General features: G+C 52.0%; 1 protein-coding gene across 9 annotated transcripts in view; it reads left to right on the top strand.

Moving 5' to 3' along the window:
- TTLL1 (TTL family tubulin polyglutamylase complex subunit L1) overlaps positions 1–19410 on the top strand; it is a 37787-nt gene extending 18377 nt beyond the window's left edge. For all 9 annotated transcript variants that reach the window (XM_082635155.1, XM_082635154.1, XM_082635156.1 and 6 more), the window contains 8 exons: positions 687–895; positions 2585–2765; positions 3930–4064; positions 4818–4926; positions 8979–9122; positions 12487–12573; positions 14382–14545; positions 19149–19410. In XM_082635155.1, the coding sequence (XP_082491281.1) occupies positions 687–895; positions 2585–2765; positions 3930–4064; positions 4818–4926; positions 8979–9122; positions 12487–12573; positions 14382–14545; positions 19149–19278 (1159 nt within the window). In that variant the 3' untranslated portion in view covers positions 19279–19410. The remainder of the gene's footprint in view (positions 1–686; positions 896–2584; positions 2766–3929; positions 4065–4817; positions 4927–8978; positions 9123–12486; positions 12574–14381; positions 14546–19148) is intronic.
- The last annotated feature ends 4062 nt before the right edge of the window (positions 19411–23472 follow it).

Genomic DNA, 23472 nt, shown 5'->3' with positions numbered 1-23472 from the left:
CAGGGAGACTGGCTTTCTTAGAGGATGAGAAGGAATCCATTTCTCTTTCAACTCTCATTTCACTGGGGGCTTTGCAGTTTAGCTGGCCTGTCAGGGGTCTCTCCAAGAATATCACATGCCAACTGAGGGTCCTTAAATGACCCCTGTTTTTTTTTTGTTTCTAATTTTTTGGGTTTGCCACGTGACATGCGGGATCTTAGTTCCTGACCAGGGACGGAACCTGCACCCCTTGCAGTTGAAGCACGGACTCTTAACCACTGGACCACCAGGGAAGTCCCTGGGGTTTTGGGTTTAGGGGGTCCCTGTCCTTCCTGACTTTGGGTGCAGATATCTAGTCAATGAGTTTCCTGACTTCAGAGTCTGACTTTCATTAGTTTGGTATCAAAATCAATGTTATCATTAACTGATAAACATTCATTGAGCATCTACTGTGTGCCAGAGAGTACAACCAATCAGGGCGGAGAGTCAAAACAGCCCCCGCCTCAGATAGTTGAGGTACAGTCAGCGGACACACAGCCTGCCGCTGCGGGCCAGGCACCTCCTGGCTCGGTGCCGGGCTGGGCACAGGTAAGCTCTGAGGGAGCGTGCTTCCTGGTCAGGAGTCCCCGGGCTTTAACGACACCCGCCTCCACATGGACACATTCTGAGCTTCTGTCCTGCACATCCCTTCTGTGCTTCTCTTTCAGGATGAGCGTGCAAACCATCCGCAATGTTTTTAGCGTCGAGACTGGCTACCGGCTCTCAGATGATCAAATAGTCAACCATTTCCCGAACCACTATGAACTGACGCGGAAGGACCTGATGGTGAAAAACATCAAGAGATACAGGAAAGAGCTGGAGAAGGAAGGGAGTCCTTTGGCGGAGAAGGACGAAAGTGGGAAATACCTCTACCTGGGTTTGTGTCCTTTCCACCGGCCTCACCTTTTAAATAGATAGTGGAGTATTCTCCAGTGGCACGAGACCGTGAGATGGTGACTGTTGGCTTTGAGGGATGAATGTGTTTGTGGGCACCTCTTTCATCCCAGGTGTCTCCAGAATTGGGGGAGGGGGCTCAACTTGGAATCTGAGTTTGTGTGAGTGCCTTGGGAATGTGCACAGGAGGTGGTGGGCGTGGGGGACACTCCCTGAGTTACAGACTGCCAGCAGGGATCATTACTGAGTCCAGCAATGCCTGGGGAGCGCAGTGCGTCCCTGCCCTGTCTGGTGAGAAAAGCTGGGCTGTTGGGTAATTTCAGAATCCCTTTTGCACACGTGGGGAAAAGTACATAGGTGACCTCTCTGGGCCTCGTTTCCTAATCTGATAAATGAGAATGATAACAGTACCTATCTTACAGTTTGCTGTGGGGATTAAATGATACAGATTTGTAAAGTACTTAGCACACAGCTAAAAGAGAAAACTCATTACAGGCAGACCTCAGAGGTATGGTGGGTTCAGTTCCAGACCACCAAAATAAAGCAAATTACCGCAATGGGACTTCCCTGGTGGTCCAGTGGTTAGGACTCCACGCTTCCACTGCCAGGGGCCCGGGTTCGATCCCTGGTCAGGGAACTAAGATCCTGCAAGCTGAATGGTGTGGCCCAAAATAAATAAATAAACATAAAAAGAATGAAGTTTTAAAATAAAATAAAGCGAATACCGCAATAAAAGCAAGCCACGTGAATTTTTTTGGTTTCCCACTGCATGTAAAAGTTATCCTTACACTAAACTGTAGTCTATCAAGTGTACAATAGCATTATGTCTTAAAAAAAAGTCAGTGTACATTACCTTAATTAATTAATTAATTATGTTTTTGGCGGTGTTGGGTCTTTGTTGCTGCACGTGGGCTTTCTCTAGTTGTGGTGAGCAGGGGCTACTCTTTGTTGTGGTTCTCAGGCCTCTCATTGTGGTGGCTTCTCTTGTTGTGGAGCATGGGCTCTAGGCACACGGGCTTCAGGAGTTGTGGCCCGTGGGCTCAGTAGTTGCGGCTTGTGGACTCTAGAGCGCAGACTCAGTAGTTGTGGCGCACGAGCTTAGTTGCTCCACGGATGTGGGATCTTCCCGGACCAGGGATTGAACCCGTGTCCCCTGCATTGGCAGGTGGATTCTTAACCACTGAGCCACCAGGGAAGTCCCTACATACCTTAATTTTAAAATACTTTATTGCTTAGAAATGTTAACCATCATCCGAGCCTTCAGTGAGTTGTAATTTTTTTTGCAGTAGTAACATCAGAGATCACTGATTTCAGATCACCATAGCAAACATAATAATAATGAAAAAGTTTGAAATACTGTGAGAATTACCAAAACGTGACACAGAAACACAAAGTGAACAAATGCTGTTGGAAAAATGGTGCCGACAGACTTGCTCCACGCAGGCTTGCCGCAAACCTTCAGTTTGTAAAAAACGCATTATCTGTGAAGCAAAATAAAATGAGGTGTGCCTGTGTTGTACCGGGATTGAACTGCAGAAGCCCTTGCCCTGTTAGATGCTGGGTGGGGGGCGTGAGGTAGTGAAACAGGCCCTGAAGAGGCAGTGGCAGCATCTTTCTGTCTTGTGGCCCCCGGCGGGCTGGCTCACCGTTGTCCCCTCTCTGTTACCCTCAGACTTCGTCCCCATCACCTACATGCTGCCCGCCGACTACAACCTGTTCGTGGAAGAGTTCAGGAAAAGCCCCTCTAGCACCTGGATCATGAAACCTTGTGGCAAAGCCCAGGGAAAGGGCATCTTTCTGATCAACAAGCTCTCGCAAATCAAAAAGTGGTCCCGGGACAGCAAAACATCTTCGTAAGTGGGGGAGCCCGTTGCGTGTGCTTCCCAGCCATCTCACGTCGGCCTCAGTCTCTTGGCCATGGCGGGGGGCGCCCTCGCTTGCTTTTCCAGGTGTGCAGCATTTGTGCAGGTATACACGCAGCAGCAGGGCAAGGCTCTGTGGCCACTGTAGCGTCACCAGTTGTAGAATCTCACCTGGGGATGGTGGGTAAACTGGCGTAAGGTCACAGGAACAGGGAGCCTCGCTGGTCGCTCTCTGTCCTGAAAGCTGGGGGGGACCCGTCCAGTCCTGGTGCTTCTGAGGTGGCGAAGCGCATGCTTAACACCTGGGTGCCTGGGCTTGAACCTCTGACACTCACCACCTGAGTAAGTTTTGTTGTATAGACTCTTAGGTTCTTCATCCGGGTAAACTGGGGACACAAACAGCACCAGCCTCACGGGGTCGAGGTGGGGATGGACCCGAGCGCCAGGCAGTGTGTGCGGTCAGTGTAAGAGAAGACCTAAGTGACGGTCAGGTCAGGTCTCCTCTCTGGGTTGGGGGCCCCTCAGAAAGGAGGACACCAGGAGATTTAGTCTAAGGCTCACTCTTTGCCTCTTCGAGGTCCTTAACTGCCGGGAAGTGCCTGGAGGCCACCATTGGTGCCATCCTTTCCGGGTGGGCCAGTGGCTCCCCTGAATTCCCAGGAGTGGCAGGGATGCCTCCTTGTGTCCTGTATTTAAGTCTGACTGCATGATGCCAGCACCCGGGGGTTCCTCTGTGGATACCCCCCACCCTTGTTTTCTCCCCATGAACTGGCCTCTCACTTAACGAGAAGCAGCAAGCTTGTCACCAGCCGACTAAAGACCTCTGGTCTTTTTTTTTTTTAATTTATTTTATTGAAGTACAGTTGATTTACAATGCTGTTTTCATTTCTGCTGTACAGCAAAGTGATTCAGTTATACATATATAGATTCTTTTTCATATTCTTTTCCATTATGGTTTATCGCAGGATATTTGAATATATCTCCCTGTGTTGTACAGGAGGACCTTGTTTATCCATCCCATATATAATAGTTTGCAACTACTAACCCCAAACTCCCAGTCCATCCCTCCCTGACCCCCTCCCCCTTGGCAGCCACAAGTCTGTTCTCTATGAGACCTCTGGTCTTTGCATCTAACCTCGACTTTGCCACGCCCAGGTTCATGACTCAGTCTACCAAGGAAGCCTACGTGATCTCTCTGTACATTAACAACCCGTTACTTATCGGCGGCAGGAAGTTTGACCTGCGCTTGTATGTTCTGGTGTCTACGTACCGCCCACTGCGCTGCTACATGTAAGAGCCGGAGTTTTGTTTCCATTCTTTAGACTGTGCTTTGGGAATTCCCTGGTGGTCCAGTGGTTAGGACTTGGCTTCCACTGCAGGGAAGGTTCGATTCCTGGTTGGGGAGCTAAGATTCCCGCACAATGCGCACTGTGGCCAAAAAAAAAAGACCGTGCTTTGACGCGATACTTCCTACTCCTCAGAGACCTTGCAAGGGTTGGTCGAACTCCCTGTACGAGTAGTCCCTGACATGTGATCCACGTTGAGTAAGGCAGTAACTTTGACACGAATGTGAATCTTGAAAACAAAAAACAACTCTTTTACCCTTACAAAGATACTCAGAGAAAGAAGCCAGGCACAGAAGGCCACATGTTGTACAATTCCGTTTATATGACGCACCCAGAAGAGGCAAAACTGTAGAAACAGAAAGTAGATGAGTGTTTGCCCAACACCAGGGTTGGGAAGGGACTACTGATGGTCTCAGGGTTTCTTTCTGGGGTGATGCAGGTGTAAAATTGATTGTGGTGATGGTTGCACAACTCTGAATATACCAAAAACCGTTGAGTTGTACACTTTACGTGGATGAGTTATATGGCACGTAAATTATATCTTAATAAAGCTGTTGTATAAAAAGAACCATAAAAAATCACAAAGCAGCTGTTTAAAAAGTTTAAAACAAAAAGCAGCTCTTTTAAGAGAAAAAAACTGTTATATTTTGTTTACGCTTGTCCTCAGAGTATTGAATTAATCTGAATTCCCACTTAGGTATAAACTTGGATTTTGCCGCTTTTGCACAGTAAAATACACCCCGAGTACCAGTGAGCTGGACAACATGTTTGTTCATCTCACCAACGTTGCCATTCAGAAACACGGGGTAAGTGTTTCTTTTCCCTTGAGCTTAAGGAAATAGACTGATTTTATGGGTTTCTTTGTTTTTCTATTTGCAGGAGGGGTTGGGTGGGTACAGGAATTGAATTTAAGATGCCCTGGCACTGATGAGGATTTTGTGGGTTTCTTCCTTTTTCTATTTGCAGGAGAGGGTGGGTGGGTATAAGAGTTGTATTTAAGATGCTCTGGCACTGATTGGGAGGGGGAGCCCCAAATATCCAGTGTGCTTGTCCCACTGGGGGTGGGGCATTTGGAGAAAGTCCCCATTCAAGTAGTTCTGGGACCTTGGGCAACTTCATTGACTCTCAGAGCCTGGGTCTCTCGAGTTGTAAAAGGAGATAATATTATTACCTTGTGGGGATTGTGGGAGGATTATATGAGAGGACTTGTGCTTGGTCATTCAGTTAAAGACCGGATACTGAGCACCTGTCTGGGTTGGTCCCATGCTGAGGGCTACAATTATGGGCAAAAACTTCCTTCACCCCTACTCTCACGGAGCTTAGAGCCTGTGGGGGGAAGGCAGTCATCAAATAATCACACTGCAACTGAGATGCACGTTCTGCAGGTAGAGATGCAGGCCTGGAGGAGCTTGGAATGAAGGAGCCTGTAGTCCAGGTGGTCGGAGGCCGCCGCGCACAAGTGGCCTTGAGCAGAGAGCTGAAGTCTGAGCAGGGGTTCCCTGGGTGGAGGAGTGGAAAGAGCATTCTAGCAGAGGGCACAGCACATGCCAAGGCCCTGTGGCAGGAAGGAGCAACGCAGGAGCTGAAAGGAGTCAGGGCAGCTGGAGCCCCCAAGCGAGGCGGGTGGAGTGAGAGGGCCCTGTAGAGGCCAGTGGAGGCTGGGACACAGGACGTGGTATGTTCTGTGCAGGCTTTGGGGCTATAATCCAGTCCTGGCGAACAAGGCCTGAGGGTCTCATTTCTATAGGAAAGACTCTTCTATTTGGGTCTTGCTTGAATGGAGGCCTGAATACCCTAGTCTTTTTATCATTTGAATAGAAAGAGGGTAAGTATTGATAGAAAACAAGTTTTTCTGAGTAACCTACTGAAGGGTTTGGTCAGACCAGCTTGGGCCCAATCCCATGCCCATCACTTGACCTCTGGGTGACTTGGGCAAGTCACCCAGCCTCCCTCTCAAACAGGAGCCCTGGTTTTTACCTTCCTGGTCGTGGCAACTGGCTTCCCTGTGGGGCTGACCCCAGTTCACCTGCCCATTGGGTTTTCCTGAGAGCAAACTGAGAAAGCGTTGTCGTTACAGTGTTCACAGTTAGAGGAGAAGGGGTGACTCGGCCAAGGCCTTACTCATAAGAATTTGGGAAAATGGTCTTTCAGGTGACGCAACACAGAACTTATCAGCCATTTGGGGACGCCACACCCTTCATAACCAAGTAGCACATTTCGTGAAGTCTGGGTGGGGGTGGGAAATGACAGTGACCGACCTCGAGTCCACTTGGTGTCCTGAGGACAGTGCATGATGTGTTGGCCTTCTAAGCCGCCTCACCCTGGGGGGACCAGACTGAAATTGGGAGGGTCTCATTTGATGAGCCTTCTCAGGACATCAAACACGAGGTCACTATTTCCATCAGTAAGGAAAAGAAACCATTCTTTTAAAAAGACAGAAGGAGAGAGCTGAGGCTGTCTTCAGCCTGGCATCTCTACATGCACCGGAAGCAGCAGTGCTTTCCATATTCTTCCTATTTCTAAATGCTTCGCTTTTTAATGTAAGAAAGAGGTTACTCCGAGAAACTTCCATTTCACCCTTGAATGAGAGCTTCACATGGCTCTAATTTAGCATTGCGTAGAGCATAGATGTTATATTGAACACAGAAATGCTGTGGACCAGTGGATCTGCTTGTCCACTGAGGGCCCCTGGGGGCAGGGCACCACCCCGCATTCTGGGGCAGCATGATTAGACACATCCCTGCCCTCAGGAAGCTCAGAGTCCAGCCAGAGGGGCAGATTGCAAAGGACTGAGTGTAAGGAAGGGTCAGGAGACCTCAGTGCTGCTTTGAGAGTGCAGGAGTGGGGTTTGGGGCCTGCCAGGAGGCTGGCTTAACCATGACTGCTGGCGGGTTTCCCAGGGTGCAGGGTGGGTCCTGAAATGCGCAGTGTTTGCAAGTTGATAGGAGAAAAATGTTCTGAGGTAACTCTGATAAAATAACTTTCCTACGGCCAAAAAGCAGGCGCTTTTTGTATCATTACTTTGTATCTATACTTTTTATATCTATGCATGTGTAAGACAGTGTTTTGCCTAAAGTGTATACTTTATGCCTCTGGAACTTTTTTTTTTAAGTAAACAAATTTTTCTTGATAGTAAAGAGGATCTGTATATAGGAAAAGAAAAGGTATTGCTGGACAGTTAGCCTAGTTTTTCCTATAATTTATTTTAGGGATACAGTCCTTTTTTTAGGGATACAAACACCAAGTAATATATTTGAGAGCCTGTTTGAGGTGAACAAGCTTGGGCACCTCATCTTTTGAGGCATTTTAGTAAGAACTGACACATAAAAGGAATTTGTCTCTGACCTTGAAAAGATGTTTTTAAAAATATGGATAATTCTTTGCTTTTATATGTAAACAGAGTCTGCTTTGAGTCTGTTCCTTATTAGGCTGATTTTGTTTTAGTTCACAGTTACCAACTTTATACTTAGAAAATGAAATCTCCGTCTCATAGCTTTCTAATATACTTCAGTATTTTCTAGCTTTTTGCCACCAAAGAGGCAGTGTGTGGAGAATTAATGTTCAGGGTCAGAGAAGTAGAAAGAGCACTGAACTGGCATCGGAAAACCTGGGCTAAGGTCCCAGCTCTGTCACAGCCAGGATGAAAGCTTGGGCAAGTAACGGGGCCTCTCTGAGCCCGAGTCTCTCAGACAGCTGGGACGCTGTGAGGGAGGTTCACGTGTGGGTCTCTTAAACCATCGTGCCCGGGGCACGGTGTGTCCCAGGTTGGCTTCTCCAGGAAACAGAGGCAGAGATGAGTGTGCAGGAGGTTTACTGGGGCACGATGTCAGGGGCAACACCAGGAGTTGGGGGAAGCCGGATTGGGCAGAGGGGGGTCAAGTGGGGACACATCTGCAGCAGGGGCCCCAGCCAACCTCAGCGTGCTCTGCAGCTGGGTGCCCCTGAAGAGTTGTCCCAGATGGAGACAGGGGCCAATACCCGGGCACCAACCCCTCACCGGCTTGGGCTGCCCGAGGAGGGGTTGGACTAGGTAGGTCCTCTTAACCAAGGGCAGCTCCCTGAAGGGGTCTCTGCTGCAAGAAGGAGCGCCTTGGTCTTGAAGGGGTGTCTGGGTGGCACTCCATCCACAGCATGCACTGTAAGGGATAAAGCATTGATTATGAGAATACTACAGAGTTGAGTATAGTCGGCCCTCCGCATCCCAGGGCTCCACATCTGTGGGTTCAACCAGCCGTGGGTTGAAAATATTCGAAAAGGGACTTCCCTGGCAGTCCAGTGGTTAAGACTCTTCTCTTCCTCCGCAGGGGGCGTGGGTTCCATCCCTGGTTGGGGAACTAAGATCCTGCAAGCTGCCTGAAGCAACCAAACAAAGAAAATTCAGAAAAAAAAAAAAAATTCCAGAAATTTCCAAAACAGCAAAACTTGAATTTGCTGCTCAATGGCAACTATTTTTGTAGCCTTTATGTTGTGTTTACACCAATTTACATAGCATTTACATCACATTAGGTATTATAAGTAATCTAGAGATGATTTAAAGTACACAGGAGATGGGGAGGGTGTGTGTAGGTTATAGGCAAATACAGTGTCATTTTATATAAGGGACTTAGGCGTCCAAGGATTTTGGAATCCAAGGGGGATCCTGGAACCAATCCCCTGTGGATACCAAGGGACAACTGTATTTTAAAAAATTGCATGTGTAGGAGGCCCAGATCCCCAAGGGGCAGGGCCCATCTGATTTGTTCCTGGGTGCCTGCCCCCCCGCACACCAAGGGGCACCAGGAAATGCTCAAGGGTGAGAGCAAGTGCTGGGTTCCTCTGGGAGCATTGCCTGGGGCCCCATCCTCTTTTCTGTGGCCAGGAGGACTACAACCACATCCACGGGGGCAAGTGGACTGTGAACAACCTGCGGCTCTACCTGGAGAGCACCCGAGGCAAGGAGGTGACCAGCAAGCTGTTCGACGAGATCCACTGGATCATCGTGCAGTCTCTGAAGGCCGTGGCGGTGAGTCCCAGGAGCGTTGGGGGGCGGGGCTGGGAGCCCCGGGAGCAGAGAGAGCGAAGGAGACCACGCAAGCCTAGCAAGAGTTTGGGATTTGGGGGTGCAGGTGGTTCTTTTGTTAAAAATAGCTGTTTTTATGGTCTCACCTCCTACACGTCTGCCAGAGGCCAGGGTGGTCTCGGGAAGGGAGAGGGGCTGGCTCCTGGCTGGTGGTGCTGCAGCCATGGCCCCGGAACCTCTACAGAAGGGCAGGGACCTCGTGACGTCATCATCGGCTCTTCTGTGCCCACTGAGTTGAGAATGAGTATTTTGTCATAAGCTGATGCTGTGGAGATGGACTTTTCAGCAGCCTCCCTATTTTTAGGCTTCCTGCTTTGCTATTTCATAGACATTTAGGGCTGGAGAGAGCCTCTCTTTTTTTTTTTTTACTCAAGTCTCATATCTGTTGGCTGGTTTGCAGTTTTTGTGTTTCGTTTCACCGTTCTAAAGCAGGTGTGCATCTATTTTCAAAGGAAAAGAAAAGAATAAACCCTGGAGCACCAGCATGCAGGCCGCTATTTCTGGTGTGGATACCGGTGGGCAGACCGGAGTAGTGCCCACACACTGGAGTTGAGGGGCTGTGAAAAGAGCTTCGCTCGCTGGAGTCGGAGACGTGGGGAGATTGCTGTTCTGGAGAAAGTGTGATGTGGGTTTGGCAGCGAGGTGGATGTGTGTGAAAATATTTATGTGAAACCTTCTCAGCGGAAGATTAAGGCCCTCTCTCCCCCCCTTTTTTTTCCCCCTTTGGCCGCGTTGTGCGGCTTGGCAGGATCTTACTTCCCCGACCAGGGATTGAACCTGGGCCATGGCAGCCCTAACCACTGGACCGCTGGGGAATTTGCTCTCCCATTTTTATCTTTGAAAATGCCAACTTATACTAATTCCCCTGTACGTGAAAAGCTTTGTTGAAACAACTGTGTAAAGAAAATTATGGACAGGAAAGGTGACCCTTCAGTGGACACCTTGGCTTTCCTGTGTCTTGAATTGAGCTCTTCCTGTTTCACCAAGTGTTGATGAGCCCTGCCTGTGCCTTCAGTCTGCGTCTCGGGCCCACAGGGAGGACTCGACGGGGAAGAACCCAGGGTCTAGTTAGTCTAGTTAGCTGTTGGAGAGAGGCGTCTCAGGGGCCACTTTCCACGTCTTTTACCCCACGGAAGCCATGCCTTGAACCTCGACGCTTGGGTGGGGGTCACGGTGAGGATGTGTGGGGACTCCTGGGCTCAGATTTCAAGCCGAAGCCACCATGTGCCGCCTGGCGACGTGGCACAAGTGCCTGCCCTCCGTGGGCCTCGGGGGTGTCCTCTGTGAAATTGGGATCACGACCCTGATGTCTCGGGCTGGTTGTGTAAACATGCTCCACGGAGGCTAACTTACGGACTGGGAAGGTAAATGGCAGCGGCTGTAACACAGGCGATGTGCGAGCCTTAGTGCCTGATTAAACCAGCGCCTCCGCTCCCGTCCTGGCCTGATTGGCAGAACTCTGAGAAATAGTTGGCTGTTTAATCAAGAAAACCTGTGTCCTGGCCCCGGACATGCAGCCTGTCTCGAGGCTGGATCCTCCAGGCACGTCTGAGCATCTTCTCCTGGGCCTCAGCCTCCTGAGCTGAAAAGCTGTTGGATTTCTAAGGCTCTGAGGCTTTGGGGAGCAGGGATTTATTTATTCAGCTTTAATTAATTTAACAAATATTTGGTCACCATGTTTTTACCAGGTTGTTGCCTTCGGGGAATCTAGGGGAGAGGCAGGCAGGGAAACAGGAGGCTGCGGTAACTCGTGAGGAGGGCCTGGTGCAGGGTGTGGACCACGTTGGGGGCCCACGGAGAAGCCGAGAGGCAGAGCTCGGGAGCAGAATGCTCAGAGGGCCAGAGACAGCGGGGCTGGGGGATGACAGAGGGTGAGTGACTTTCCTCTGTTCCCTCTGTGCTGCAGAGGCTTTTGGGGACAGTGGTGTGTGCGCTGGCCGGGTTAGGACACCAGGCTTTCAGTGGAAATGCAACACTTCCACTAAATTTCCACATGATGAAACAGCCCCCCAGCTTGGTTTTCCTCTAGTGAGTGGGGCTGCACTGGGCTCTCTCCCCCTTAGACGTTTCCTGTTCTAAATCCAGTGTTTTAGGGAGAGTCCACGCATCCGCGAACGTATGAATAGGCCTCACCATCCTCACGGTCGTGTCTGTGTGCTCCCCTCGCTGTGGGGTGCATGAGAGTCCCCGGGGAGTGCGTAGCACTGCTGCTGGCTGGGCCTCTCCTGGAGGGTTTAATCCAGGCAGCTCGGGCAGCCTGGAAATCTGTGTTGTAAACAAGCCGCTGGTGGGTTTTTTATGCACTTGGAGAACGGTTTTAGAAATGGAATTAAAAACTGAGAAGAAGGGACTTCCCTGGTGGTGCAGTGGTTAAGAATCCGCCTACCAATGCAGGGGACACGGGTTTGAGCCCTGGTCCGGGAAGATCCCACATGCCACGGAGCAACTAAGCCCGTGCGCCACAACTACTGAGCCTGCGCTCTAGAGCCAGCGAGCCACAACTACTGAGCCCACGTGGTGCAACTACTGAAGCCTGTGCGCCTAGAGCCCACGCTCCGCAGCAAGAGAAGCCACCTCAGTGAGAAGCCCACGCACTGCAACGAAGAGTAGTCCCCAGTCGCCGCAACTAGAGAAAGCCCGCGCGCAACAACGAAGTTGTTAATTAAAGAAAAAAAACTAAGAAAATCCAAAAATTTTAAGTAAATGGATTTGACTTTTGACCTTTGTCACAGAGAACAGAGGTTCATACGCTGTATCCCAAGGGGTCTGTGAAGGGACTGACAGCCTGGTGGGCTCTGGGTGTGTGTGTGTGTGTGTGTGTGTGTGTGTGTGTGTGTGTGTGTGTGTGTGTGTGTGTGTGTGTGTAACATACGCTGTATCCCAAGGGGTCTGTGAAGGGACTGACAGCCTGGTGGGCTCTGTGTGTGTGTGTGTGTGTGTGTGTGTGTGTGTGTGTGTGTAAGCCGCACAGGCCTGAACTTTGGGTGCCTGGGCTTGGAGCTGGACTTCTGTCCACTCTGAGGACAGTCTTGTGCCGATGGAGACGTTCATTGCTGGTCGTCAGGCCTCTGATGAATGAGACGTGGAGACGAACCCCCTTTCCATCCCTGACCTTGCGGGAGGAACACGGGGAGGAAGGGGGGAGGGGAGAGGGCGGAGATGGGGAGCCGCTGGTCACAGGAGTGCGCCTCTGGCATCACCACCCTGAGGAGGGTCCTGCTGCTTTAACGTCCCGCATCTCCACGATGTGGGTCTCAGCTGGGCCCCCCAGTTCTGGCTCTGTAACCTGCCGGTCCTTTCCCTGCAGCCCGTGATGAACAACGACAAACACTGCTTTGAGTGCTACGGCTATGACATCATCATCGATGACAAGCTGAAGCCCTGGCTGATCGAGGTACCCACGCGCTGCACGCCCGCGTGCCTGGTCGCCCCACACCCTCCCGGTGCCTCTGCCTCTGCCTCGGGCTCCGCGGCCCCAGCCAGATGTTTCCCAGGCCGCGGTGGGCGTGGTAGGCCGGGGGCAGATGTCCAGGTCTGACGGTTTGCTGATGGTTGGGGAATACACACTCCCGGTCTGTCACCTCCGGCAAGCCCAGCCCACAGAGCCCGAGCCATCCTCCCCCTTCCGAATGGGTGCTTCCGGGTGAGTCCAGGTCCTGGGGCCCGGCCCTGTCGGACACTGTTCCCATTCAGGAAAGGAGCTCACAGACCCGGAAGCCCTTGGGAGGCCGTAGCATTCTGTCCGGAAATAAGGAATGCTATCCTCTTGGGAGGAAGGCATAGTTTGGAAGTGGACTCGTGCCCATTTCAAGGCGTAGACAGGATGTAGTGATGGCTGTTCTAGAAAGGGCAAGGTGCATACACCCTTTTCCTGATGACAGTGGCAGCGGGCGCTGGCACACCCGTCTGAGGCCCTGACACGGAGCCCAACTGGCTGGGTGGTCCTGCTTTGCTCTGCTGCCAGGAAGAGGGGCTCAGGCCTCTGAGGGGTGCAGGGCTGGACAGGCAGAAAGGGTGCTGCAGGCTTCCACTCTGGTGACTCATCTCCCTGCTAGTGCCCTGAGTGCCGTGTCCTCTCACCACACCCATGTGGACGGGACGGCTCAGGCCCTTTAGCTCAGTCCTGTTTCCAGCCGAAGCTGAGTCACAAGAGCAAGTGGCAGTGAGTGGTCCCTTGTAGGGAAGTCAGTGGGGGCCCTGCAGGGAGCTGCCAGGAGAACCAGGTTACGGGAGGGCGAGCTGTGTGTGTGTGTGTGTGTGTGTATGTGTGTAGATAAATGTGCATGTAGATAGACAGATAGGTCAGTCCTTAGATAGAAAATATTTATGCTTTTTTTTCCTTCATCTTAAACAGAGTAAATACTTGAATGGAACTCAAGCTTTCCTTGATGAACTAGGATCTGAATTGTGAACATTACTTCTAAAATAATAACAGGTCTTAACTGTAGCATATTTGTAATAAGAATTACAGTATTATACGATCAACCACAGTGGTAATTTCAGGGGCAACCGAGGTCCACCCTGCTGGCGGCACAAAGACACAGTCTGACTACTAGGCGGGGAAGCCTGAACAACTTGCACATTGGCTGTCTCTTATCTCTCACGGCCTGAGAAAACAGCCCACCAAAGTCATTACAACTGTGCCTAAAATAAGGGTAAATAGGTACTGACTGAGGGCCCATGGGACTCTCAGCGGAGTAAATGGCCACGTTTTAACACGTGGATATTGTGACTTGGCTCTGACCCCCTCAGAGGCCTGGATGGGCTCCTCACTTGGTCAGAATGTTGCTTTGTTGGTGAGGTAGCACTTACTCTCTCAGCAGAAGGGGTCCTTTTCCTTTTCCTTCAACCCACGATGCTGCTTGGTCAGGGTCATTGGGTCACGGATTCCAGCAAAGCTCTGGGCAGCTTTTGGTGCTGAGGACAGAGCTCATCACACAGGTAGACGCTGAAATTACATTTGTGATGGACGTTGACCTACGATTTTTGTTTGCGTGGTGACGGATTTGTAGCTTCTGTTCCTAATCCTGTCTTTAAATATCGTTTGTATTTCACCTGACAGCTAATGAAATAGATCACAAAATGCTCCCTGAAGGTGTTAGGTGTGAACAGTGTGAATCACAACCTTATCTGCATTGCGGGGCCCTCGATCCAGGTGAGTAAGTGGTCCAGCCAAAGGATGTGTTCTCTTTCCTCTCGTAGGTGAACGCGTCCCCATCCCTCACCTCCAGCACTGCCAATGACCGAATCCTAAAGTATAACCTGATTAATGACACCCTCAACATCGCCGTCCCTAACGGCGAAATTCCAGACTGTAAATGGAACAAGTCACCCCCAAAGGAAGTCCTTGGCAATTATGAAATTCTGTAAGTTTGTGTGTCTGTGCAGCTGGCCCTGTGTGTGTCAGATTGGGGGGTACCAGGGCCCAACTGGGATTTTCTAGGTATATGTGGACTCACCTTATCGGGTAGAGTATTTTGTTTTTTGGTGTTATGGAATAGATCTTGTAGCAGACAATTGTTTGCGTGCTGGACCAGGCTCTGCCTAGTCTTGTGCCTGAGAAACATTAACGAAGCATTTGCCACGTTTGCTGCTGGGGCAGCAGGAGCTGGTCACCTGCCGTGGAGCAGAGGCTGGCCACACCCTGGTCCACCCCGAGAGCTGTGTGACACTGAGGAGCTAATCGATCTCTTTGAGTCTCCGTGTGTACATCTTTTTAAATGAGGATAATATGATCTGTCTTACAGTGGTGAGAGGAAAAGAAATGTAGCATTTGAGGGCTTGACACACGTGTTGTCACATTTCATTTCTCCAGCAACTTTGTGAGGTGAGGGTTGTCAATGGCTCCATCTTACACGTGTGGAAACAAAGGCTCAGAGGGGTTACGTGGCACGTTGGTAGTGACATAAAGCGGGGGAAAGTGAGAACCCGTCAGGAGGGCAGTGGCCGAGCGAGTCCAGTTCGTTCTCACCATAGAAGAGTGAGTGGACGTTAAAAGGACTGACCTGGGGCTGTGCCGGGGGCCCGGGAGGAAAGCGAGCTGCAGGAAAGGGTGCCTGATGTGATCCATGTGAAACGGGCTGTGGTCCTGGTGCCCCCTCCCTCGGTGTGATGGGCATTTCCACGTGTGGTGGCTGCTCTGAGAGTGGACGGGCCAGGAAGCGTGGAGGGACACGCATTAGGGTGTCAGCATGGACACCACTGCTGCAGGGGTGTGGGCTGGGGAAGGGGAGCCAGGAAGAGAGGGAAATAGCACCCAACCCGAAGGACTGAATATGTTAGGATCACATTACGTGACTCTGTAAAAGTAAACATGTACGTTTAACTTAACATTTTTAAACAATGAAGAAGTGGTGGGTCAACTTTGCACAGCGCACAGATCCCAGGCTCTTGGCTGTTAGCACTGCTGCCACGTGGACGTAAGCGTGCAGCCTGGGGAGGGTGGTCGGGAACTGAAAGGGCAACCAGTTGGCCGGTCAGTTGTGTCCTCCAGCACGTCTGCTGCACAGGTGAAGTAGAGAGTAGGCAGAGGGTGGAAGTGCCCGGGGTGGGGTGCTTGCCAGGTGCAGGAGAAGGGCAAGGAAGCATGAGGGTGTGAGCAGATGAGGACAGTGCGGGGGTGGGTAGGGGTCATGGGGTCAGGGCTGTAGGACAGTGAACTGGGAAGAGAAGGGGCAGAGGTCAGAGTGAGGCTGGCAGCCGAGGTTTTGCAGGGGCTGCGGTCACCAAACATAGCAAGGTCGGGTGCCCTGGGAACGGGGCTGAGCTGGGGTGGAGGACAAGGTCATCGGAGAGGGCAGTAGGTCAGGGAATCGGGGTCCCATCTGTTTGGTCACTGCGGTCACCAGCAAGAGTGAGCCGAGAGCCTGAATCTTAAGGAATTAAGGGCAGTGACACGGAGGATTAGAGGTGACCAACAAAGCCGGGTGAGGGTGGTGGATTCTGCTGACCTGGGAAGGAGTTTCACGGTGGGAGGGTCTCCTCCAGAGTGGGAGGGAAAGCAGGCCCACTCCAGGGGCTGCAGGGGAAGCCAGGTTGCCGAGCAGGAAGGTGAAGGGGACCCTCCAGGATGAGGTGGAGGATGGGGGGCGCTCTGTCCATTGCTGACGATGGACAGCGCTCTGAGTGCACAGAGGGAGGGAGAGTTTGCTGGTGGGGCCAGGATGGGGCCCGTCCAGAGCCTCGGGGGTTGGCATTGTGGGCGGTGCAGGGTGACACGTGGGTGACGGATGTCAGACTGTGATGGAGGGCCTCGTGAGCCCTGTCCTAAGACAGATGGGGGGCCGTGTGGGGAAGGAGTCTGGCCAGGGTCTGGTGGGTCCACCTTGGTCCAGCTGAGGGTGGCAGGGAGGCGGGCTGTGAGGACCCTGCCCCCGTCAACCCATTGCCTCCTTGAGGGAGTGGGCACACACTCCGTTTCCAGTTGAAGACGTAGTGGTCCGAAGCCTCAGTGCTTTTACTTGGAGAGACAAAAAGGTGGGCCCCCCTCAATCCGTTCAGCCACCCTCTCCCTAGATGAGGTGATAAGGAAAGCTCCAGCGCGGGGCCGACAGTTCTGAATCCTTCCATTCAGGACCTGCCCCCGGTGCTTCAGACGACCTGTCAGAGTCCTGGGTGGGCTTACAGCCCTGGGGCTGCGTGGGGAGGGCCCTGACGTCACAGGCACCGCCCTATCCTCCTGCTGTGCCAGCCTCTCTGCATTCTGCTGCATGCTCCCAAGAGCCCTTCAGAGCGTCCCAGCCAGGGTGCCGGCGCCCCTGGTGTGGCACCCAGAAACAGGCGCTCTTGCCGCTGCCCCAGCTCGCCGTCCTGGCCTTGGGGCCACAGGGCCTGGCACTTTGCAACTGCTCCCTCCGGGGCCCAGTTCGGAAGGTGCCCGTTCTACTTTTACGGCCTTTCAAAAAGAAATGCTCTGGGGCTTCCCTGGTGGTGCAGTGGTTGAGAGTCCGCCTGCCGAAGCAGAGGATGCGGGTTCGTGCCCCGGTCCGGGAAGATCCCACATGCCGCGGAGCGGCTGGGCCCGTGAGCCATGGCCGCTGAGCCTGCGCGTCCGGAGCCTGTGCTCCGCAACGGGAGAGGCCACAACAGTGAGAGGCCCGCGTACCGCAAAAAAAAAAAAAAAAGAAAGAAATGCTCTGAACCCTGATAGTGAGTGGATTCTGCCTGTCGAAAGGCCAGGAGAGCAGCCCACCAGCACAGGAGGGGCCTGAGAAGAGCCATCCGGTTTCTGACTCTCCTTCACGCCCGCTCTGTCCGTGGGCACACCATCCCTGGGAGCAGCCCGTCCCGGATGCCAGCTGCTTGCCAAAAGCTCATTTCAGTTTGTTTTGTTGTTAAGCTGCACAAATACCCAGTAAAACTGGGAGCCCACCTGTGGGTCTCCCCTCTGTTTATTCAGCAGATTCTTATTGCACACCACCCCACAAGTAAGATGTTGGGGAGGACCGTGAAGTAGACGGGGGGCGGGGAGGGGTCACTCCAGCCCTTTGGTTGGTACTGCAGACGCGCGCAGGCAATAGAGTGATGACATATGAATGGGAGTCCCCGGGGGAGGGGAGGGGCCAGGGTGGCTTCCGGGAGAGCCCCCCACAGGCAGAACCGCCAGTGTCCCTGGGGAGTCCTCTGTCCAGCTTCATCTCTCTGTAGGGAGACGGGGAGGAGAGTGGGGTCCATGTGTTGTGGTCTGACATCTATGTCCGGCAGAGGGAAACCCCTTTGTGCCTGCCGCGTAGATAACACTCAGCGACTGGCCTTCCTCCTCCCTCCCCTCCCCTTTCAGCCCCGTTTGCCACCAGAAGCCCAAGGCAGAAATGTGTTCTTCAACCTCAGAGGCCTCTAACCCACACTCAACCCACAGATTTTGACTCTGGGAATGAGCTTATAACGGAAGCACACGCACTTCCAGAAGTCAGCAAGATGTAGCTAATGCAACATGAGAATCTTAGTACCTTGTGCGTTTGATGTGAACAGTCTTTGCACGTATAACAGAGGCTCCTCAGTCAGGCAGGGTGTGGTCAGCAGTGATACCTACGCACGCACTTCTACAGTGACAGGAACTTCACACTGAGCTACAGGGTAAAAAGTTCCGAATTAGGAATCCGGACTCCTGAGTTTTATTTAATCCTACCTCTGCCACGTACCAGCTGTGTGACTTTAGCACACTGAGTAAACCCCTCTGAGCCCCACGTTCCTCAAACAGGAAGTGGGAATCATAATGCCTCCTGGTCTGAGTCAGGAGGGTGACGTGAAGCCACGGCGGGGTGTGGGGGGGTAGGAGGCCCTGTTCGCTGGAGCCTGTGTGGTGCCAGGGCCCACAACAGGTCCTGCGGGTTTCAATGGGACCCCCAAAAGAGGGGCCCCACCCCAGCAAGAAAGGATCACCCAGATGCCAAAACGATCAGGGACGCTGAGATTCTAGGCCAGTTCTTTCTGATGCAAAAGCCCAGGCTGTACTTTCTGTCCAGGCCGTGCGCCAGCCTGATGCAGGAACGTTGGTGGGCAGGGGGTGGGGGGGTCACAGCTGGTGGAGGCGGCACTGGCCTTGCCTGTGAGCGAGCTGCAGGGCCTCTCCCTGTCCTGGCCTCCTCCTGGGCAGGCCACTCACACCCTGTGCCCTGTCTGAAACGGGGTTAGTCATCCTCGCCCCACAGATGCTGAGTGAGATGCTGCGTGTAAAGTATTTCCAGACGTCACTTCTCTCCCTCACTACCCTGAGGTCTCATTCCTTTCCTTGGGGTCATTGCCAAACTCAGTCTAGTGGCCTGTATAAAATGTTAGCTGCAGGGGTGGGGACCGCCCACAGTAACATTTTGAGGCAGCTGTACTTGTGTTCCATGGCCTGGGGCAGTGGTTGGTGGGCTGGAGGCGTGTGGGGCGGCGCCAGGCTGCTTCTCTGGGTGACAGGCCTTTGCCGCACCGCAGCCACGGCCACACTGCCGCTGAACCCTGGAGATGCTTCTCTGTTTCTAGGTACGACGAAGAGCTGGCACAGGGCGACGGGGCTGACCGAGAGCTGAGAAGTCGGCCGGGCCAGTCGCTGGGGCCCAGAGGGGGCCGATCGAGAGACTCCGGGAGGACCGTCCTCACAACCTGGAAGTGACCACCAGTGAAAGCAAGACTCCAGCCTGCACCCCGCCTTGCTGAAGACCCATTTTGGAAACTTCCTTTTTCTAGAGCTTTTTTCCTTTCCTAAACCCTGTAAATAAATAAAGGCATTTCTTTGGAAGGTTAAGGAGCCTATCATTGGGGAAAGTCCCTGTTTCTCCTTCACACTCACACTCACGACACTGACAACAGATGTATGGAGATTTTTCCCACACCAAGCAGTTCTGCTGCGGCGCTGGGTGTCCTCCCGTATAACTCAGTTCTGACGCCGTCTGCCTGGAGTTGGAGTCAGATCCCACAGGGTAAGGCCTCCGTCCCACAAGACTGCCCCCACCGTCTCAACTTCAACCGCCAACCGCAAGCCTACGTTGTTAACTGTGTTTGACCAACTGGCTGTAAGTTGGAGGTTCCTGCAACCCTATCCTTGGGTTCAATTAATTTGCTAGCGGGGCTCTCAGAATTCAGGAAAACAGTTTGCTTACTAGATTACTGGTTTACATAAAGGATGCAACTCGGGAAAAGCCAGATGGGAGAGATGCACAGGGCGAGGTGTGGTTGAAGGGGCACGGAGCTTCCATGTCCTCTCCGGGGACACCACCCTGGACGCTCTTCAGATTCCACAGTCCGGGGATGTTTATGGAGGCCTCGTGACACAGACATGATTGATTAAATCATCGACCATTGGCGACTGATTCAACCTCCGGGCCCCTCTCCCTTCCTTGGAGGTTGAGGTGTGGGGCTGAAAGTTCCACCCCTCCAATCAGGTGGTTGGTTCCCTGGGCAGCCAGCTCACATCCAAGGCCACCCAGGAGCCCCAGCCTCCAGTCAGTAGCGCAAACTCTGGCTTGCTTGAAAGGGACTTGTTAGGAACAGCAAAAGATACCCATTTCACCTTTATGCTCTGTAGCAATTTCAGGAACTGGGAACAAAACTAAATATAACAAAGATGTCCCTGTAGCTCTTAGAAAGGAAATGACAAGGGTTTTAGGAGCTGTGTGCCAGGAAAGGGGATGGAGACCAAATATATATCTCTTATAAATCACAATATCACAGTCTATTTCATAAGGGCTGTAAGAACTGATTCACAAATGTATAAAACGAGCTCTTTCCACAGAAAGTAACAGCTTCAGCATGTGATTTAGTTTATTATAAGGTATTCACGTTTTTAAAATTTGGCACTAAATTAAAAACAAACCCCAAACCTGAATATCTTACAAAATCATGCTGCCGTGAGAAAGCAAAATATTTAATCTGACAGCTGCTTTGGTTTCATTCCTTTTAGCTTGACTGCGATTTGGAGGAAAACAGGCGACTAGAAATATTCCTCAGCATTTATCGTTACAAAGTCCTTTGTCTTGATGCTCTCAGACAACTCACCTGGGTTTTGTAGGTGAGTCTGTCTGTCAGATGAGCCCAGGCAATTCCCAGCATGTGGCTTATATGACATCAGCATCTGGGTTTGCCACAGACGCAGAGGTAAGCGCTGTTGGCAGCCAGCGGCGGCGGGATAAGCTCTTGATGTGATGTGTTTACCCACAAGCCACCCTGGTCGCCATTGACCTACAGAAAAATATGGGGAGGCAACCCGTGTCCCTCTGTAGAGCGACTGATGCGGCCGAATAACCCATGGGGGTGTTCCTCTTAGTAAGAACCTTTTACTGTTACATGTGACATCTTTCATTGATGCTTCATTCACTGTCCTGAGTTTCTTTTTCAACTCCCCACCTCTTTTTTTTTTTTTTTTTTTGCGGTACGCAGGCCTCTCACTGTTGTGGCCTCTTCCGGCTCTGGACGCGCAGGCTCAGTGGCCATGGCTCATGGGCCCAGCCGCTCCGTGGCATGTGGGATCCTCCCGGACCGGGGCAAGAACCCACGTTCCCTGCGTCGGCAGGCGGACTCTCAACCACTGCGCCACCAGGGAAGCCCCCCACCTCTATTTGGTTACAACATTAGGAATAGGATTTTGTTGTTACATAATTACGCCAAGGACATAGAAGATAGAGGTCTTTCCTGTACCCATGTGCAAACACCTGTCGCGCTTACATGTCTCGTGTGTATACGTGTGCTCACATATATTTAATGATGTTTCACGGCCATTTAGGGAAAAAGGTCCTTTTAAATGGATCTGGTACAATACAAAGTGAATGAAATGTAATACAAATGGCATTTAGCCAGAATCCAAATAAATTGCAATTTGAAGGGATCTGTCTGCTGTGTTCACGTTAAGCCTAAAACAGTTCCAGCTTATTGATCGATGCATTTCGTGTGTTCCTTAATATTAAGGCCCGCTGTGGATGGCAGGTGTGGCTTCGAGCCTCTGAATCAGACCTGGGCTTGAGGCCTGGCTCTGCCATTTATTAGTTTGTCCCAAGGCTGACAGTGGCTCTTTGGACCTTGCTTCCCAGTGTTTAAGAAGGGGATTACTTATATTTGCCTTAGAAATAACAAGTGCCACTGCCTGCCCCACCTTGCTCTTGTTCCAGCTCTGACGGTGTTTTCTTCCCCAGGAGGAGACAAAATCCACGTGGCTGGCCTCCACCCTCAGCTTCTGCACACAGCTTTTCCACCCACCACTTCTCACAACCCAGGTTCTCTGTTATGTTGCTTTATTTTTGCCTCTCAGATGTGTCTGGGAAAGGGTGAAGTCCCTGGCTGGGAATGTGACCGCAGGCTGAGCTCAGAGGGCAGTTCAATCACAGAGGAAAGAAGTTAGTTTGCCAATGACCAGGTTGCTAGGTGAGAGTGAGTGTCTGCTAAATAGATTTATGTCAAATATTGACTGTGACATTAGTGATGTCATGTTCTGGAGCAGATGTTTCCTCTGGACATTTCTAGAACATGAATGAGTAAGAAGTATGCGATGTGTGAAGAGGCCTTGGGAAATTGTTGGGCTGTAAACAGACTGTCGGGTCACTCGGCTCAGGTCTTGGCAGTGGTGTCCCCATTTGGAATCATCCAGGATGACAATTTTTGTTTTATCAGCTCCCATTACTTTTTTCCATTTGATGGGGTAGGAGCGGGTGGTTCCCGAAGTCTGAGGGTTGTAGCATTTGGTCATTTTCACAGTGATTCTTTTTGTTTGATTTTTCCCAGAGTAAACTCATCATTTGCCTGCTTCCTGAATGGGCGGCTCCCTCAGTATTCTTTGGCAGATGCTCAAGCCCAGAATAAAGGTGACTTCCTACGTGTTCCCCCTCGCACAGCCCGGCAGTTCCCAAACCTGGTGACGGGCTCCTCATTGGGCCTCCCACCTGGACCACTGGGTCTCGGCCCGCAGCCCCACCCCATGCAATTGGGTTCCACCTTCTGGCCCAGAAGATTTTTCTGACCTGTGGCCATTTCTCCCAGCACACAGTGGTTCTTCAGCACCATCCACAGAGCCTCCTGTGCTTGGGGGGACCTGGAGGCCCTCCATACACGGTGTCCACCAGCCCCAAACTCACCTGATTTTCTAACCCCAGGAGACTGGCAGTTTCCACCCTCCCTCTAGGTCCACTTTCCAGCTCTGCTGTCTCTCCAGCCAGCCCCGGAGGGGCTTCCCTCGTCTCCCCAGCGTCAGGCCATCAGCCTCCTGTGGCCCAGGAAAGCAGGTGAGTGTCTGCTGCAGGGATCCCGGCCAGCCGGCCTCTCGCCCGACACCTGGCACTGCCCAGTGATCAGTGCCCACAAGGTGCTCATTAACAGGATCTGTGCCCAAGTGGGGTGCCCTGGGACAGTTCAGGACACCTGTGAGGCAACAGGAGCACCATCAGATTTTGTTTCCTGTTTCTCATTAAAGCAGACGAGGTATGTTTATGTCTTTTCTGATTTGTCCCAGCCTGAACCATACCGTGTCTCATATGCTCCTCTCCCACGCCCCACGCCACGTGGCTCGCGGGATCTTGGTTCCCCAACCAGGGATCGAACCCAAGCCCTCGGCAGTGAAAGAGCAGAGTCCTAACCACTGGACCGCCAGGGGATTTCCTCATATGCTTTTAAGCTGAAGAGAGCATCCTCGTACTTCTGTGCCTAAAGGGTTCCGAGCGTTCCATCTCGTGCTCATTTCTTCCGTGGCTGCCGTGCTCCCTTAGCAGAAGGGAGCCTGAGGGTCCACAGGGTCCCCTGCAGGGAGCCATGGGCTTCCCCACCCCTTGATTGGCCTTTTTTTTTTCCCTTTCTTTTTCAAGTTTAATTCCCTTGATTTTTCTTA

This window comes from Mesoplodon mirus (assembly GCF_964341445.2).
Source record: "Mesoplodon mirus genome assembly, chromosome: 11".
In the NCBI taxonomy this organism is placed as follows: Eukaryota; Metazoa; Chordata; class Mammalia; order Artiodactyla; family Ziphiidae; genus Mesoplodon; species Mesoplodon mirus.
The sequence above is the reverse complement of the archived record's forward strand: the minus strand, read 5'-3'. Positions and strand labels throughout refer to the sequence as shown.